Source organism: Pseudonaja textilis, chromosome 3 (genome assembly GCF_049901715.1).
Source record: "Pseudonaja textilis isolate UNSWEBS1 chromosome 3, rPseTex1.2, whole genome shotgun sequence".
Lineage (NCBI taxonomy): Eukaryota > Metazoa > Chordata > Lepidosauria > Squamata > Elapidae > Pseudonaja > Pseudonaja textilis.
In genome coordinates this window covers 186317561-186333295 of record NC_141992.1, presented here as the reverse complement: position 1 = coordinate 186333295, position 15735 = coordinate 186317561, and the positions used below count along the sequence as shown (strand labels likewise).

Sequence of the window (15735 nt, the reverse complement as noted above, 5' to 3'; positions counted from 1 at the left end):
AGGAGGCCGTGAGTTCAATCGTAGGTAGAGGCAGATATTTCTCTCTCTGGGCACTCTGAGAATATATCTGCTGGACAAAACTCCACATCGGTGACAGGAAGGGCATCCAGCCATTAAAACATTCTGCTAGCTCCATTCAGTTGCCCAGACTCCACCCTGCAAGGGATTATGGGGTTGTTAAATGAAGATGATGATGATTAAGGTTTATCTATTCACAATTAAGGTTAACCATATCCTAGATCAGTGTTTCTTAACTTTGGCAACTTTAAGAACGTGGACTTGATCTCCCAGAATTTTGCCTGCAGGCTTCTATTTCCTTTCTTGTCACTGAATCAACCTTGAAATCATTTATGTGATGACGTGCGGCACGGCACAAAAGCAACACAGTCACATAAGTAAGAAGAGTCCCTTTAGTACCTCCAACTTTGCCCCCAATGTCCAGGTTACCTTCGGCTGGAGAAAAAACTCTCCCAAGAACAGTCTTTAAGTGGAGGAAATTCAGTCCGAAAACAAAGTACATACAAACTGTAAACAAAAGTCCACACAAACCACGCTGCAGTAATTAACTTGACAGGGCAGGAGAAAGAATTCCAGACTTGAAAGGCCAGCAAAACATAGAGTTAGGAAGATGCCAGGAACCCAGATAAGCCTCGACAATACCAGATAATTCATGGTTTGCTCTCAACAGTTTGCTGTGTGCAATCTCCCTTTTTAAACACTGTGTTCCCAGCTGCAGCTAATGAAGGGAATCAGGGCCCTTTCCTCCCCTGTAAGCCACACTACTCATGTTGCTCCCTTCTTTGTTCCTCCCTGCATGCCCTAGGATGAAGACAGGGTGGGCCTGGGTCTTCCTCTGAACTCCCTCTCCCTTGCTCTACCTCTCCCCTGCTCTGCCCAGTTGGCCTTTGCCCTTTCCTAGTTTCTTCCACAGCCAACGGAGCCACACTCCCACTCCTTGTCAGCTGTTCAGCCTCCTCCTCCGAATCAGATTCCGACAGGGGCATGACACGTTTAGGTCTCTGGCAAAGGAATAAAGAAAAGGCGCTAACTAACCTACTTCCAGGAAGATATTGACTTACGACCAATCGCTTAGCAACCATTCAAAGTTATGACGGACCCCGAAAATGGAAATCAGGAGCCAGATTTTAAATTCCAATGTTTGCATTTCCGGTGCTTGGCTACTGGCCTGCATTTACATTTACTGCTGTTTGCAGCACTTATTACAGGTAGTCCTCAACTTACAACAGTTTGCTTAGTGACCATTCAAAGTTACAATGGCACTGAAGAAAGTGACTTATGACCATTTTTCACTCTTGCGACTGTTTCATAAATTTGGATGGTTGGCAAAGGGTTCGTATGGATGACAGTTGCACTGTCCTGAACAGCTTTTGCGACCTTCTGGTAAGAAGTCCATGGGGAAGCCAGATTCACTTAACAACCTCGTTACTAACTTAACAACTGCAATGATTCACTTAATAACTGTGGCTAGAAAGGTTGTAAAATGGGGGCAAAGCTCCCTTAACAAATATCTCACTCAACATGAATTTTGGGCTCAGTCATGGTAAGTTGCGGGCTACCTGTATTTAGATTTTTCCTGGAATTTTATTTCCAGGTTTTAGCAAAAAAAAAAAAAAAAACGCTTTATAGCAGTGATGGCGAACCTTTTTGTTTTGGTGTGCCAAAAGTGCGCACGGGTGCCGGCACCCACAATGCAATGGGCCCTGCCCCACCCTGCTCCCTTACCTGCACTGTACATGCGCACACCTCCCAGCTGATTTTTGGCCCATTTGAGGCCATTTTCACGCTTCTGGAGGCTTGAGGCAAGCCTTTGTAGCCTCGGGAGGCCGAAAAGCAGGCTTTCCGGAAATACCCGTTTTCAGCTTCCAGAGGGCCTCTGGAGTCCGTGGAAAGCCATTTTCGCTCTCCCGGAGGCTCGAGGGAAGCTTTTGGAAGCTGAAAATGGGCCCATTTCAGCACTTCTGGAAGGCCCATTTTTAAGCCTCCCTAGGCTACAAAGGCTTTCTTTGAGCCTCCGGGAGGGAGAAAACAGCCTCAAACAGGCAGAAAATCAGCTGGGAGGTGCGCACATAAGCAGTGTAGGTAAGTTTGTCTGGGGCTCGCGTGCCTACACAAATGGCTCTGTGTGCCACCTACGGCATTCGCCATCACAGCTCTATGGTGAACAATGGGGTTGCTGAATGACCATTGGAAAAAAAAAAGTCATGAAATCAGGCAAGGTCACTTTACAACTGTCACAATTGACGACTGAAAGTGTGGGCTCAAATTACAGTTGTAAATCAAGGCCTGTCCGTATAAAGCAAACCCAACTGCATCTCTGGCATAAAATAACCCAGCTCTTACCTTTGTAAGACTCTCAAGAGCTTCCTGCTTTTAATTGGGTATTCATTCTGAAGGTGTGCGAAGGCCGAATGGGTCCCTTTATCCAGCAGGCTATTAAAAGCCAAGTGATTTTCTGGGAGGTGAAGCAAGGAGCGCCAAATAAACATCCTGCAACCGTAAAGCAAATGAGCAGGGCAGGGCCAACTTTGGCTACATGTTTTGAATGCCAAAAAAAACCACAACCACCACCAAAACCCTGGACTCAGGGTACAGGACTCCACAGACCTGTATTTTGCTGGATACTCTCCAAACCCTTTCAGCAAAGCTTGGAGACGCTTCTTATTCAGCCCCTCTGGCAGCTCATTCTGCAATAGGAGTTATTAGGGGGTTATTTTTTCCTCACGTGAGCTGCAGTTCTCCCCAAGAATCTTCCCTCCGTTCTGAATGTGGCAGTTTGAAGAAACTATCTCAGCTTTTCCTTTATGTCAAATTAGCATCCTCTGTGGCTAGTGTTAGGAATATAAGTCACCTAACAGGTATTTGGGTTAGAAATATATAAACCAGGATAAACATTTTAGTACTATATCTTTAAGGGAATGCAAGAGAATGCCATTGGGTGTGGTTTCTCAAACAGCCATAAGATGGAGCCAGAAACCTGGGTTGTTTAGCCTTAGTCTCAGAAGAGAGTGTGTCTGAGTAAGTATCTCTGTTTCCTTCTGTTGGAAAGTATTGCCGTTGTTCCATTTTTCCTAATTGACTGATATTACTGGATTTAATATAAGTCTGATACTGAACTATTTCTGACACTGGAATTTGATATTTGGATTATCCCTGAATTGAAAACTGATTGATTTTACCTGTGAATGACTTTGGATTGCTTATTTTGGACTTTGCTTAAACCTTTCTGGAAGTAAAAACCTACATTTACTGTACAGTATATCTGTGTACTGTGTGTGAATTATTCAAACACTTCTCTCAAATACGTCTCCCTGTATGCGCTCATTCTCCTAACGGGGAATTACCTCAACAGCTAGCACTGATGATGTTACCTGGTTGGGTAATGAAATGTCTGCAAGGAAACCACCAAGCTCAGAGAGCACCAAGGACCCCACAGTTCAACCCTGAGCTAGGAACATTCTCCTCTATTGGTATCACATATTTCGTTGTTCTCAGGTTTCTGAGTACAATGACAATAAATTTATCTTATCTTATCTTAAACTCTTCAAAAAGCACATACATGGGGAGAAAGTTGCATGAGAGAATACTTCCACCAAAAAGCACTGAGGATGTTCCCTAGTTTGGTAATGGAACGTCTGTATGTAAATGCTGGTGAAGTATGCCTACATACAAATTTCCCCTTTGTGTGTTCATACCAAAATAAAATAAACAAATAAAAATAAAATAAAATAAATTAAAAACAAAACAATAGCACCAAAATAAAACAATCCTTTCTTTCTTGGGCCCTTCAGCTTTTGTTCCGTTCCTTTCTGCTGTATTCTCTCCCCCATTTCAAAAGCCTGTCATCCTTGGCTTAAAGGCAGCTGCTCAACCTCTCCCATAAGGGATCACAGAGTTTGTGATCTAGCTTAACTCCCATACACTCAGGATTATAGTCCTGGAGATTTTCAGACACTGGATAGCCATCTGCTGGGATGGTGGAATTCAGAATTTGGGTTCCATACAGAAAGAGAGAGAGAGAAATTAATACTGTTCTCAACCCCACCCTCAGTTCACTTGAATGAAGTCTGGGGTATCCATACTAATTTTGCTAAGGTCCAGTGGAAAGGCGGAGACCGAGGGAGTGATCTCCCATTAAAAAACCCCACTGTGACAGCCATTTTGGGGGTTGGTGGTTCTGGGAAATCTTTTAACAACCGACTTCATGGCATGAAAATTTTGGAAGGCTCCCGGGATCGTGAATCCCTGCAATGAATCGGGGGTTGGACTAGATGACCTTGAGGGCCCCTTCCACTCACACCTATGAACAAATCCCCAAGTAGAATCTCTCTCTTAATTCTACCCTCCCAGTTGGCTGTAGTGGGGAGGTCGGGGAGAAGAGGGAAAAGCATTTCTACATTTACGGAAAAAAGGCTCTTCAGTGGGAGCAATCAGGTTTGCCTTTTCTACCTCAGCCACCGAGTTTGGGGTTCAGCCCTGAAACAGATCTTACCTCCTTGTCCTCATATGACACGTCGAGCAGTGGTTTAAACACCTTGGATTGGATTTTGCCCTTTTTGGCTTTCCACGGCCTCTCTGAGGTTCTGGGTGTGACTCTCATGGTAAGTTTGTTGGCCTCCAACTTGCTCTTAGAGTCTTCGATCACTTTAAACAGCGGTGGGGGAGGCTGAAAAGGCCAAGATTTCAGGTTATCTGTTAAAAATCCTCACAACTGGATGGCAAACCGTACTCAACAAGTAGTCCTTACTGGGTCTAAGTCTACATGGAGGGAAGTAAGCAGTGGGGTGTCACAAGGTTCCGTCTTAGGCCCAGTACTCTTCAATATCTTCATTAACGACTTAGATAAGGGAATAGAAGGGGGACTTATCAAATTTGCAGATGATACTAAGCTTGCAGGAATAGCTAACACCCAAGAAGATAGGCTCAAGATCCAGATGGATCTTGACAGACTAGAACACTGGGCCATATTTAACAAAATGAAATTCAATATAGAGAAAAGTAAAGTCTACACTTAGGCAAGAAAAACCAAAAGGACACATAAGACTGGGTGAAACCAGGCTCAAAGCAGTAACTGTGAGAGGGATCTTGGAGCTTAGTGGACAACCAGCTAAATATGAGCCTGCAGTGTGCAGCAGCAGCCAAAAAAGCTAATGCAATCCTAAATTGTATTAGCAGAGGGATACAATAAAGATCAAGGGAAGTACTAATACCACTCTATAAAGCCTTAGTAAGACCACACCTAGAGTACTGCATCCAGTTTTATTCACCAGATTATAAAAAAGATGTTGAGACTCTAGAAAAAGTACAAAGAAGAGCAACCAGGATGATTAGGGGACTGGAGGCTGTAGCATACAATGAACGGTTGCAGAAACTGGGCTTGGCTATAGTAAAGAGAAGGACCAGGGAGACATGATAGCGGTCTTCCAATATCTGAGGGGCTGCCACAGAGATGAAGGGGGGTCAACCTGTTTTCTAAAGGCCAGACAAGGAATAATGGATGGAAATGGAACAAGGAGAGATTTAACCTGGAAATAAGGAGAAACTTTCTGACAGTGAGAACAATCCACGAATGGAACAGCTTGCCCTCGGAAGCACCATCACTGGAGGCTTTCAAGAAGAGATTGGACTGCCACTTGTCAGAAATGGTGTAGGGTCTCCTGCTTGGGCGGGGGGTTGGACTAGATGACCTACAAGGTCCCTTCCAACTCTGATTATCTATTTGATCTGTTTTCTTGGGACTAAAAGATGCACAGGAGGATTCAGCGATGGGAGAATCTATTCTTAATCACAAAACCATCCCGTCTAAACACAAAGCAAACTTCACACGTGCGCTCACCAAACCGGTTGTTATGCCAGTAGGATCCTACCCCTGGGTCAGACCTGCATCGGGTTTTGGTCACCACACTATAAAAAAGAGGCTGAGACTCTAGAAAGAGTGCGGAGAAGAACAACCAGGGTGATTAGGGGACTAGAGGCTAAAACCAGAGGTGGTATTCAGCAGGTTCTCACCAGTCCTGGAGAACCAGTAGTGGAAATTTTGAGTAGTTCGGAGAACCAGCAAACACCACCTCTGACTGGAGATTTTACAGTATCCTTCCCCTGCCATACCCACAGAACCGGTAGTAAAAAATTTTGAATCCCACCACTGACTAAAACATATGAAGAACAGTTACAGGAACTGGGCATAGCTAGTCTTGTGAAGAGAAGGACCAGGGGAGACATGATAGCAGTCTTCCAATATCTGAAGGGCTGCCACAGAGAGGAGGAAGGGGTCAATCTATTCTCCAAAGCACCTGAAGGCCAGACAAGGAACAATGGATGGAAACTGAACAAGGAGAGATTCAACCTGGAAATAAGGAGAAATTTCCTGGCAGTGAAAACAATTAACCAATGAAACAGAAGTTGCCTTTGGAAGTTGTGGGAGCCTCATCCCTGGAGGCTTTCAAGAAGAGACTGGACTGCCCTCTGTCGGAAATGGTGTAGGGTCTCCTGCTTGGGCGCGGAGTTGGACTAGATGACTTACAAGGTCCCTTTCAACTCTGTGAATCTGTATCTGCCCAGATACAGATACACCTAAAGGAAGGATGGGGAGTTTGGGGTTTTCCTCCAGTTCTAACCTTGTTGATCTCTTGGGTCAGAGCCTGGATGCTGTAAATGCTCAGGCTGCCGTTCTCCATCACGGCTGCAATGTATCTTCCAGAAGGGCTCATGGCAGCCATGTTGAGGCCTTCCTCGTGGCTGCCTAGGTCAAACAGCAGCTTGCATGTATTGATGTTGATAAATCTCATGATATTATCTTGGCTCAGCACTCCAAGGACCTAGAGGGAATGAGGAGAGGAGGGGGAAGAAGGGGGGGCGGGTTTAAAAGACTGTTCATTTGCATTCGTTTTCGTACAGGTAGTCCTCGACTTACAGGAGTTCATTTAGTGACCATTCAGAGTTACAACGGCACTGGAAAAAAGAGCCTCATGACTGTTTCTCACACTTACAACTGTTGAAGCGTCCCCATGGTCACACGATCAAAATTCTGTTTTGACCAAGGCTTCCAAGCCCATAATTATGCACACGCTTATTTTAAAAACAAATCTTGTTCTATTGCAATGCTGGGAATTATTTTCACTCCCAGCCAGTAATGAATCTCAAACAATCCCTCAAGATAAGGATTCACCTTTCTTTCCTGTGACGTCCTGCCAATAACAGACGTGTCCAATGAACTAGAAAAAAAACCCAACTGAAGTACAAAGAGCTTGCAACCTTCTGACCAGGAAAGTAAACAGGGAAGCCAGATTTGGTTAACAACTGTGTTACTAATTTTACGAATGCAACGATTCACTTAACAACCGTGGCAAGAAAAGTCATACAATGGTGGCAAGCTCACTTAACAAATGTTTTCCTTAGCAACATCAATTTTGGGTTCAATTGTGGTCGATACTTGAGGACTCCCTGTAATGTATTTTTTTTTAAAAAAAAACAAAACCCATGATTTACCTCAATTGGTCCTCGACGTAGGACATCTGAGTCCACAACTTCCGTCACCAAATGAGGCAGTCGTTAAGTGAATTTTGTCCCATTTTATGACTTTTTTGGGCCACAACAGTTAAAATGAATCGCTACAGATGTTAAGTGAACCTGGCTTTTCCCATTGTTGTCACTTCTTGGACACTGGCTGTCAGTGTTCCAAGTAATATATCCATAATAAACAGAGTTCTGAGGCAAGTAGGTTCCTCAAAGAATCGGTTTATTGAACATATATTGGCATAAACTAGTGAAAACCGACTGAATATTCCCACGGTTTTCACCTAAAGTCCCCCCCGCTTCCAGTCAGTTAGTCACATGGTCCAATCAAGGTCCTGTCCGGTTGCCAGGCAACATTGCTCCTCCTCTCGTCCGGCCACCTGTGGGAATGTCCTTGGTTCCCAGGAGAAAGTTTCTATTTCTATTCCCCTCTTCCTATCCCTCAGCTCCAGTGTGGCAACACTGAAGTCTCAAAATGGCCACAGTCAGGTCGGTTTCAGGGTTGACACTGGTTGGGAGGGTTGCAAATGGCGATTATGTGACCACAGGCACGCTGCAACCATCGTTAAGTGTGAAAACTGGTCATAAGTCACTTTTTTCACTTCACTGCTGTTGCAACTTCGGTCACTAAATAAATGGTTGTGAGTCAAGGAGTACCTATCATGCACCATGCACTGAGGGGAAAAAAAAAACCTTTCGAGGTTTTTGGCTGCAGCTTTCAACGGACTTAGACTAATTCATATAACATACAGCCTTGCAATGGGGGAAGTCAAGTAAATTTAGGCCCAAATCAATCCTCAACAAAATATTATTTTATTAATAATGAAATAATTATTTGAATATTATTAATAATTATTATTTTTTAGAATTAGAATTAGAATTCTTTTATTGGCCAAATGTAATTGAACACACAAGGAATTTGTCTTGGTGCAAATACTCTCAGTATACATAAAAGAAAAGATACATTCGTCAAGAGTCAAGAATCATAAGGTACAACACACTTCATGATAGTCACAGGGTACGATAAGCAATCGAATCATACAAGGAAACAGTCAATATAAATCGAAAGGATACAAGCGACAAAATTACAGTCATACAGTCACAAGTGGGAGGGATGGGTGATAAGGAGTGATGAGAAGATCAATAGTAATAGTAGTGCAGACTCATTGTGTATATGGAGGGAATCTTGGAAAAAGCCCACCTGGCGCCAGCATACTTGTACTTCTATCTAAGCAATTCATATATTTTAAGGAAGCGTAAACTAAATGAGGAAAGAGAGAGTACCAACCTGTTGGCCAACAAATCATAAATGTAAATATTCCCTTGATGCTCTCCAGCAAGTAGAAACTCTTCTGAACACTTAAAAGCCACATTCAAAAAAACGTATTGTCTGGGAATGATCCGACAAAATCATATAATTCGGTATAACTCTTTCAACAATCACCCCTCTTAGCAAAGGAGCTTCAAGTCCGAATTGTGATTGTAGACAATTATGAGGCTACTGTATAATAGCAATAGCACTTAAGACTTATATACCACTTCACACTGCTATATACAGCCCTAAGCAGTTTACAGAGTCAGCATCTTGCCCACAAACTACCTGGGACCTCAGGCTAAATCTTAAACCGGGATCAGAAAGGGAAGTGGAGTAAGGTGGAATAAGGTCTATAAAGTATACATTCATACCCATCCAATGGCCATCTGATTCTGACCAATTCTCTTCTTCCTGGGCTTCAGCTTCCATCACTCACCTGATTAGAGCCCCCATCAAAACTGTCAGAAAGAAACTCCAGGTGGCGAATGGCTCGCACTTTGGTTGGCATCTGGATAATTCGTAGCAGCTGCTTAGACTCCAAGCACCATAGGTGAAGGTGATTTGATTTGCCTCCCGTTGCCAGGACACGGCCATCTCTAAAATCCCATACAAGGCAAAGGCCATTAATCTATTCATCTTCATGGCAGCTTACATCTCAAACTCAGTTTAGAATAGAATAGAAAAGAATAGAATAGCTGAAAGGGACCTTGAAGGTCATCTAGTCCAATCCCCTACTCAGACAGGAAACCCTATACCAGGGGTGTCAATCTTGCAGGCCGGATGTGTCACGTCCTGGCCCCGCCCCCACCCGGTTTAGTGAAGGAGAAAAAAGTCCCGATATGTCATGTGACGTCGTCATGACGATGCGAGTTTGACACCTCTGCCCGATACCATTTCAGACAAATGGTTATCCAATCTCTTCTTTAAAACTTCCAGTGTTGGAGCACCCACAACTTCTGGAGGCAAGTGGTTCCGCTGATTAATTGTTCTAACTGACAGGAAATTTCTCCTTAGTTCTAGGTTGCTTCTCTCCTTGATTAGTTTCCACCCGTTGCTTCTTGTCCTGCTCTTAGATGCTTTGGAGAATAGCTCAACTCCCTCTTCTTTGTGGCAGCCCCTGATATATTGGAACACTGCTATCCTTTCACCCCTAGTCCTTCTTTTCATTAGACTAAGACATATCTAGTTCTAGCAACTGTTCTTTATGTGTTTTAGCCTCCAGTCCCCTAATCATCTTTGTTGCTCTTCTCTGCACTCTTCCCAGAGTCTCAACCTCTTTTTTAACATCGTAGTGACCAAAACTGGGTGCAGTATTCCAAGTGTGGCCTTACCCAGGCATTATAAAGTGGTATTAACACTTCACGTGATCTTGATTCTATCTCTCTGTTTATGCAGCCTAGAACCGTGTTGGCTTTTTTGGCAGCTGCTGCACACTGCTGGCTCATACTTAAAGTCTTTTCTCATAGCACTGAAGTATATTGCAAAGGACTGCTCGGTCCAGATAAGAAATCAGCCTGACATGTATGATCTCTGATTTAAGCTGGCATAAATCAAGTGATTCCTTATCTGGATTTAACAATCTCTGGTTGGGACACTCCAAGGAACAGCATGGCAATAAAATCATCATCCACTCACCACGACTAATTGAACATTCTGCAAACAGGGTCGACTTAAAACAGTTCGTTTAGTGACCGTTCAAAGTTATAGTGGCACCTATGACCATTTTTCAGAGTTACAACCATTGCGGCATACTACAGGGTCACGTGATTTACATTTGGATGCTTGACAACCGACTCACATTTATGATGGTTGCAGTGTCCCAGAGTCATGCGATCCCATTTTACAACCTTCTGACAAGCAAAGTCAACGGGGAAGCCAGATTCGCTTAACAACGGTGTTACTAATTTAACAACTGCAGTGACGCCCTTTAACAAACATGGTGAGAAAAGTCGTAAAACAGGGCAAAACTCACTGAATAAATGTCTCACTTAGCAACACAAATTGTGGGCTCAGTTGTGGTTGAGGGCTACCTGTATTTTACAGCTCCTTTCAGTTATCATTTCAGCATTTCAATTGCATTGCATTGTTCCCCTGCAAGACTAAGCCATATGTTTAGTAGTCTGCATGACAGTCCCAAAGTTGCATTTTATCAAGAGGCAACTGGACCTTGGTTTTTGTTTTTTTTAAGATGTTTCGCTTCTCATCCAAGAAGCTTCTTCAGCTCTGACAGGATAGTCGGGAATGGAAGGATTTATATTCCTTGCAGACAGCTGGTCATTTGCCTCCTTTTAGGGAGCCTTTGAGGCCACTTGGAGGTTTATCTGCATCCTCAGGGTTTGGGATGAACACCCTTTAAATGGTGTGGGAGAAGGAATGGATTTCCAGAGGGAAAAACTGCAGACTACAGGAACCAGGGGCACTACTCAGGTGACCCTGAACACACAGATAAAACCTCCAAGGGCTTCAAATGAACTTCTAAAAGGATGCAAATGACAAGCTGTCTGCAAAGAATATAAATCCTTCCATTCCCCACTGTTCTGTCAGAACTGAAGTAGCTTCCTGGATGAGAAGCGAAACATCTTCAAAAGTTAAAAAAAAATCAAGAAAGTCCAGTTGCCTCCTGAAAAAGCACCTTTGGGACAACCATGGCCTGGATGACTGGAGAATCTCTACAGAATCTGCATGACAGCGTGGACTTCAGCTAAAATTAAGCTCAAAGAGGATGAGGTGGGAGATTTGCAGGCTTCTAAACACCAGGCCTACCGGGTGATGGCGAAGACCTTGTAGTGCAACGAAGACCCTTCGATGGGCGATGGTAGCTGGTACTTGCAATGAAGAGTATCAAAGTCCCATGCAAAGATCGAGTTATCTTTGAAGCAGCTGAGAATGGTGTTGCTTAGAGGAAGAAAAAATACCTGAAAGCAGAAGGAAAACAAGCACATGGAGAAGATGTTTGAAAATGAGCAGCTTTCTCTCTTCAGAGTAAATACTGGTAGTCCTTGACTTACGACCACGGTGGAGCCCAAAATTTCTGTTGTAAAGTGAAACATTTGAGTTTTGCCCCATTTTATGACTTTTCTTGCCACAGTCATTAAGTAAATCACTGGAATTGATAAGTTAGTAACCTGGTTGCTAAGTGAATCTGGCTTCCCCCATTGACTTTGCTTCTCAGAAGGTCACCAAAAGATCCCGGGATCCTGGGACAAAGCAAGGTCACAAATATGAACCAGATAACAGATAATCAGAGTTGGAAGGGACCTTGTAGGTCATCTAGACCAACCCCCTGCCCACGCGGGAAACCCTACACCATTTCTGACAAATGGCAGTCCAGTCTCTTCTTGAAAGTCTCCAGTGATGGTGCTCCCACAACTTCCGAGGGCAACTTCTGTTCCATTGGTTGATTGTTCTCACTGTCAGAAAGTGTCTCCTTATTTCCAGGTTGAATCTCTCCTTGCTCAGTTTCCACCCATTATTCCTTGTCTGGCCTACAAGCGCTTTAGAAAATAGATTGACCCCTTCCTCTCTATGGCAGTCCCTCAAATATTGGAACGCTGTTATCATGTCTCCCCTGGTCCTTCTCTTCAGTAGACTAGCCATGCCCAGTTCCTGTAACCGTTCTTCATATGTTTTAGCCTCCAGTCTCCTAATCATCCTGGTTGCTCTTCTCTGCACTTTTTCTAGAATCTCATCATCTTTTTTATAGTGTGGTGACCAAAACTGGATGCAATATTTTAGCAGTGGTCTTAATAAGGCTTTATAGAATGGTATTAGTACCTCACTTGATCTCGATTGTATCCCCGTTAATGAAACTTAGGATTGCATTAGCTTTTTTGGCTGCTGCTGCACACTGCTGGCTCATATTTAGCTGGTTGTCCACTAAGACTCCAAGATCCCTCTCACAGTTGCCTGTTACCAGTTGCCTGGCATCTGAATTTTGATCACATGACCATGGGGACACTGCAATGGTCGTAAGTGTGAAAAATGGTCACAAGTCACTTTTTTTCAGTGCTGTGGTAACTTTGAATGGTCACTAAATGAACTACCTGTACTGTGATTCCCCACTGGGACCTGACCAAAATTGAAAACGGCCACAGATTTCAGGACACCAGAAGATTAATCTGGCAATGGAGAACTGTCTCCAAAATTCACCTTCTGGATCCCCACAGAATGGCGGACGTTCAGCTTCCTTTTGCGCTGGAACGTGTCCAGATCCCAAAGTTGGGCTGTATCTGTAGAGCACGTGATGGCATATCTGCCAGAGCCATGAACGGAGATGGAAGACACTGAAGAGTCATGTCCTCTCATCCAGCTAACAAGTTCTTTGGTTGCTGTGGAAGTAAGAAAGAGGGGGGAAGATCAGAATTAACCTAGAAAGAATCAGGAGAATTTAAGATTTCAAACTCGAAAGATACGTGATTTCAGAGGAGATTGTGCCAGCCCCTCTAGAAATGGCCCAGTGCTGATTTGACTATTGCAGAAGTCTTCGAAGCCTGGAATAAAATAGTTGGAACTAGAAATAGGGAAATGTGTTCTATTCCTTCTTTGAATCTTAGTCTAGGACCTAGACTCTAACTGTTCTGCACAAACCTAAGTGGTTATGCACAAACACAGGGAGATCATTTCTACCAGTAGGTTTTGCACCAATTTAGATGAATGAGTTCCATAAGATCAAAATAACTGTTTCAAACTTGACTCTGCATGCCATTATATTACACTATAGCAGTGTTTTTCAAACTTGGTGTAAGATGAGTGGATTTCAAGTCCCAGAATTTTGGCTGAGGAATTCTGGGAGTTGGTTCACTATGGAATTATGAAGTCCATCAGGAATTATAGGAGCCAGCACCTTTGAGAGGCTGTCTACTATGGGTTGGAAATTTTTAAATTACCTGTGTCAAAGCATTTGATGGAATAATCAGCCAAAGCCACAAGGAATTCTGTTTTCCTGCGAAGAGTAAATGCCAGGGCAGTGCAAGCTTGTCCTGTTCGTTGAACCAGGTTGAACCTATTGGGAGAAGCTAAAATTATTCCAGCAGAGCTTAAGACATCCTTATGGCAGGTCAAGCAACCTGTAAATGTTTCATAGACTCCTTACAATACCAGCTAACAGATAACTATGCTAATGCTAAAAGAGAATCATTTAACGAAAAGGCTCAACATATTCTAAAACACGCCAGATCTTTTACTCTTGTATTTATGTATATGTCTCTCTGTATATGTGTCTGCATATGTATGTGTCTATGTTTATATATATATATCTATATATGTATTTCTTTTCTTTTTATCAGTGTTGTTAAAGAGTCTGACGGCCTTGAAATGGAGAAACTAAAATAAATCTAGGCCATAATCAATCCGCACCAAAATATTATTTTATTAATTATTTCCATATTATTAATAATAATGTTTTATTTATTGAGTACATGGAGAGAATCTTGGAAAAAGTCCACATGGCACTAGCAAAATTGTACTTCTACCTAAGCAATTCATATATTTTAAGCAAGCATAAACTAAATGATGAAAGAGAGAGATGGAGTACCAACCTGTTGCCCACCAAATCAAAAACATAAATATTCCCCTGATGATCTCCAGCAAGTAGAAACTCCCCTGAACAGTCAAAAGCCACATTCAAAAAACGTATTGTCTTAGAATGATATCCTGTGGTAGTATGAATAATATTTACTATGATTCTGGAAAGAAAGTAAAATGAAGTTAATATAAGGAGAACTGTAGGAAAAAAGAAATTATGTCAGAATAGGGAGAAAGTCCGCTATTAAAAAAATCTAGAGGGAGAGAATGGGTGGCCTTGCATATTTTTGGCAGTTGTCTTTGCTTACTTCCCTGACTGGGATGAGATGAACCTATGTTACGGGGATAAAACCCTCAATCAGAGATGCCCACTCCGTGACAAAGTTTCAATGGAGCATGTAATATCCCTATCAAATAAATCGACTTCAAATTGTTAGCTCTTATATTTTTATAGGTGTAATAACAGATTCTCCCAGGAGAGAACGCACACACCTACCTCTCCCCCTATATCATGTCAACCACTTTTTTGCAAAGAAATATGGATTTTTAACCTGGAGTGGTTCATATCATACCTAACCCATACTTAGTAAATATATTTAAGGCAGTTGCACCAGGTCCTCTCTGTGCATTCAGCCATTTCCCAAGATTCTATTTTTGTCAGCACAAAAGGGGGACATTGACCCCTTTTCATTGTATCACCTGTGTACCACACACACACCATCCGCCCTCCAAAAAGTTCCCTTCCTTTGTTTTTTGTGGGGTGGGGTGGGGCTGATGGCAGTTGGAATCTAGCTCTTTTAGGTTGGTCATGGGCTAACTGAACGCCTGTGAGCAGAAAGTGATGAAAAAGCGTCGTTCTTGCTGGAAACAGATAGACTATTCCTGAAGATGGAAGCTCCGTGGTTGAACAACTGCTAAAATATGCAACCGGCAATGCTGTGGCTACGGAAAATTACCCCTGCTGTGTTGCCGGGGAGGGCCTGCGGTGCCAGATTTTGCCCTGTTCCCTGTTGCCCAGATCCGAGCTCTGCATCCCGGCGGGAAAGAAAGCAGAAACCGCTGCCGCAGCCGCCGGACTGAATCCACCCCCAACGGCCGCTTCTCCTGCCCTACCGCTCTGACTTAGGAAGATACCAATGCACCATCCTATGAAGGGGGGGGGCTAGGAAAGGAACGCCTCCCCCTCGGTGTGGACTCAGGAAGGAAGAAGGCAGACTTTTCCCCTTTGTGTGTGTGGAGCATTCCTAGCACAGCCTGCTGGGAATTGTAGTTTGCGTAGCTGTAGGATGGTCCAACTGCGGCTCAATATAGAAAGTAGTGCTTGTTGCAGCACCTCTGGAAGATGCAAACCAACCTCCCGAAAT

General features: G+C 43.3%; 1 protein-coding gene across 1 annotated transcript in view; it reads right to left on the bottom strand.

Moving 5' to 3' along the window:
• Positions 1-15512, bottom strand: part of TBC1D31 (TBC1 domain family member 31) — a 36248-nt gene extending 20736 nt beyond the window's left edge. Inside the window, exons 1-10 of the mRNA XM_026703619.2 lie at positions 15328-15512; positions 14386-14532; positions 13735-13850; positions 12998-13176; positions 11612-11763; positions 9285-9444; positions 6636-6836; positions 4511-4684; positions 2626-2705; positions 2362-2508 (exon numbers count right to left, since the gene is read on the bottom strand). Of these exons, the coding sequence (XP_026559404.2) occupies positions 2362-2508; positions 2626-2705; positions 4511-4684; positions 6636-6836; positions 9285-9444; positions 11612-11763; positions 12998-13176; positions 13735-13850; positions 14386-14532; positions 15328-15404 (1433 nt within the window). The 5' untranslated portion in view covers positions 15405-15512. The remainder of the gene's footprint in view (positions 1-2361; positions 2509-2625; positions 2706-4510; positions 4685-6635; positions 6837-9284; positions 9445-11611; positions 11764-12997; positions 13177-13734; positions 13851-14385; positions 14533-15327) is intronic.
• Positions 15513-15735: the final 223 nt, after the last annotated feature.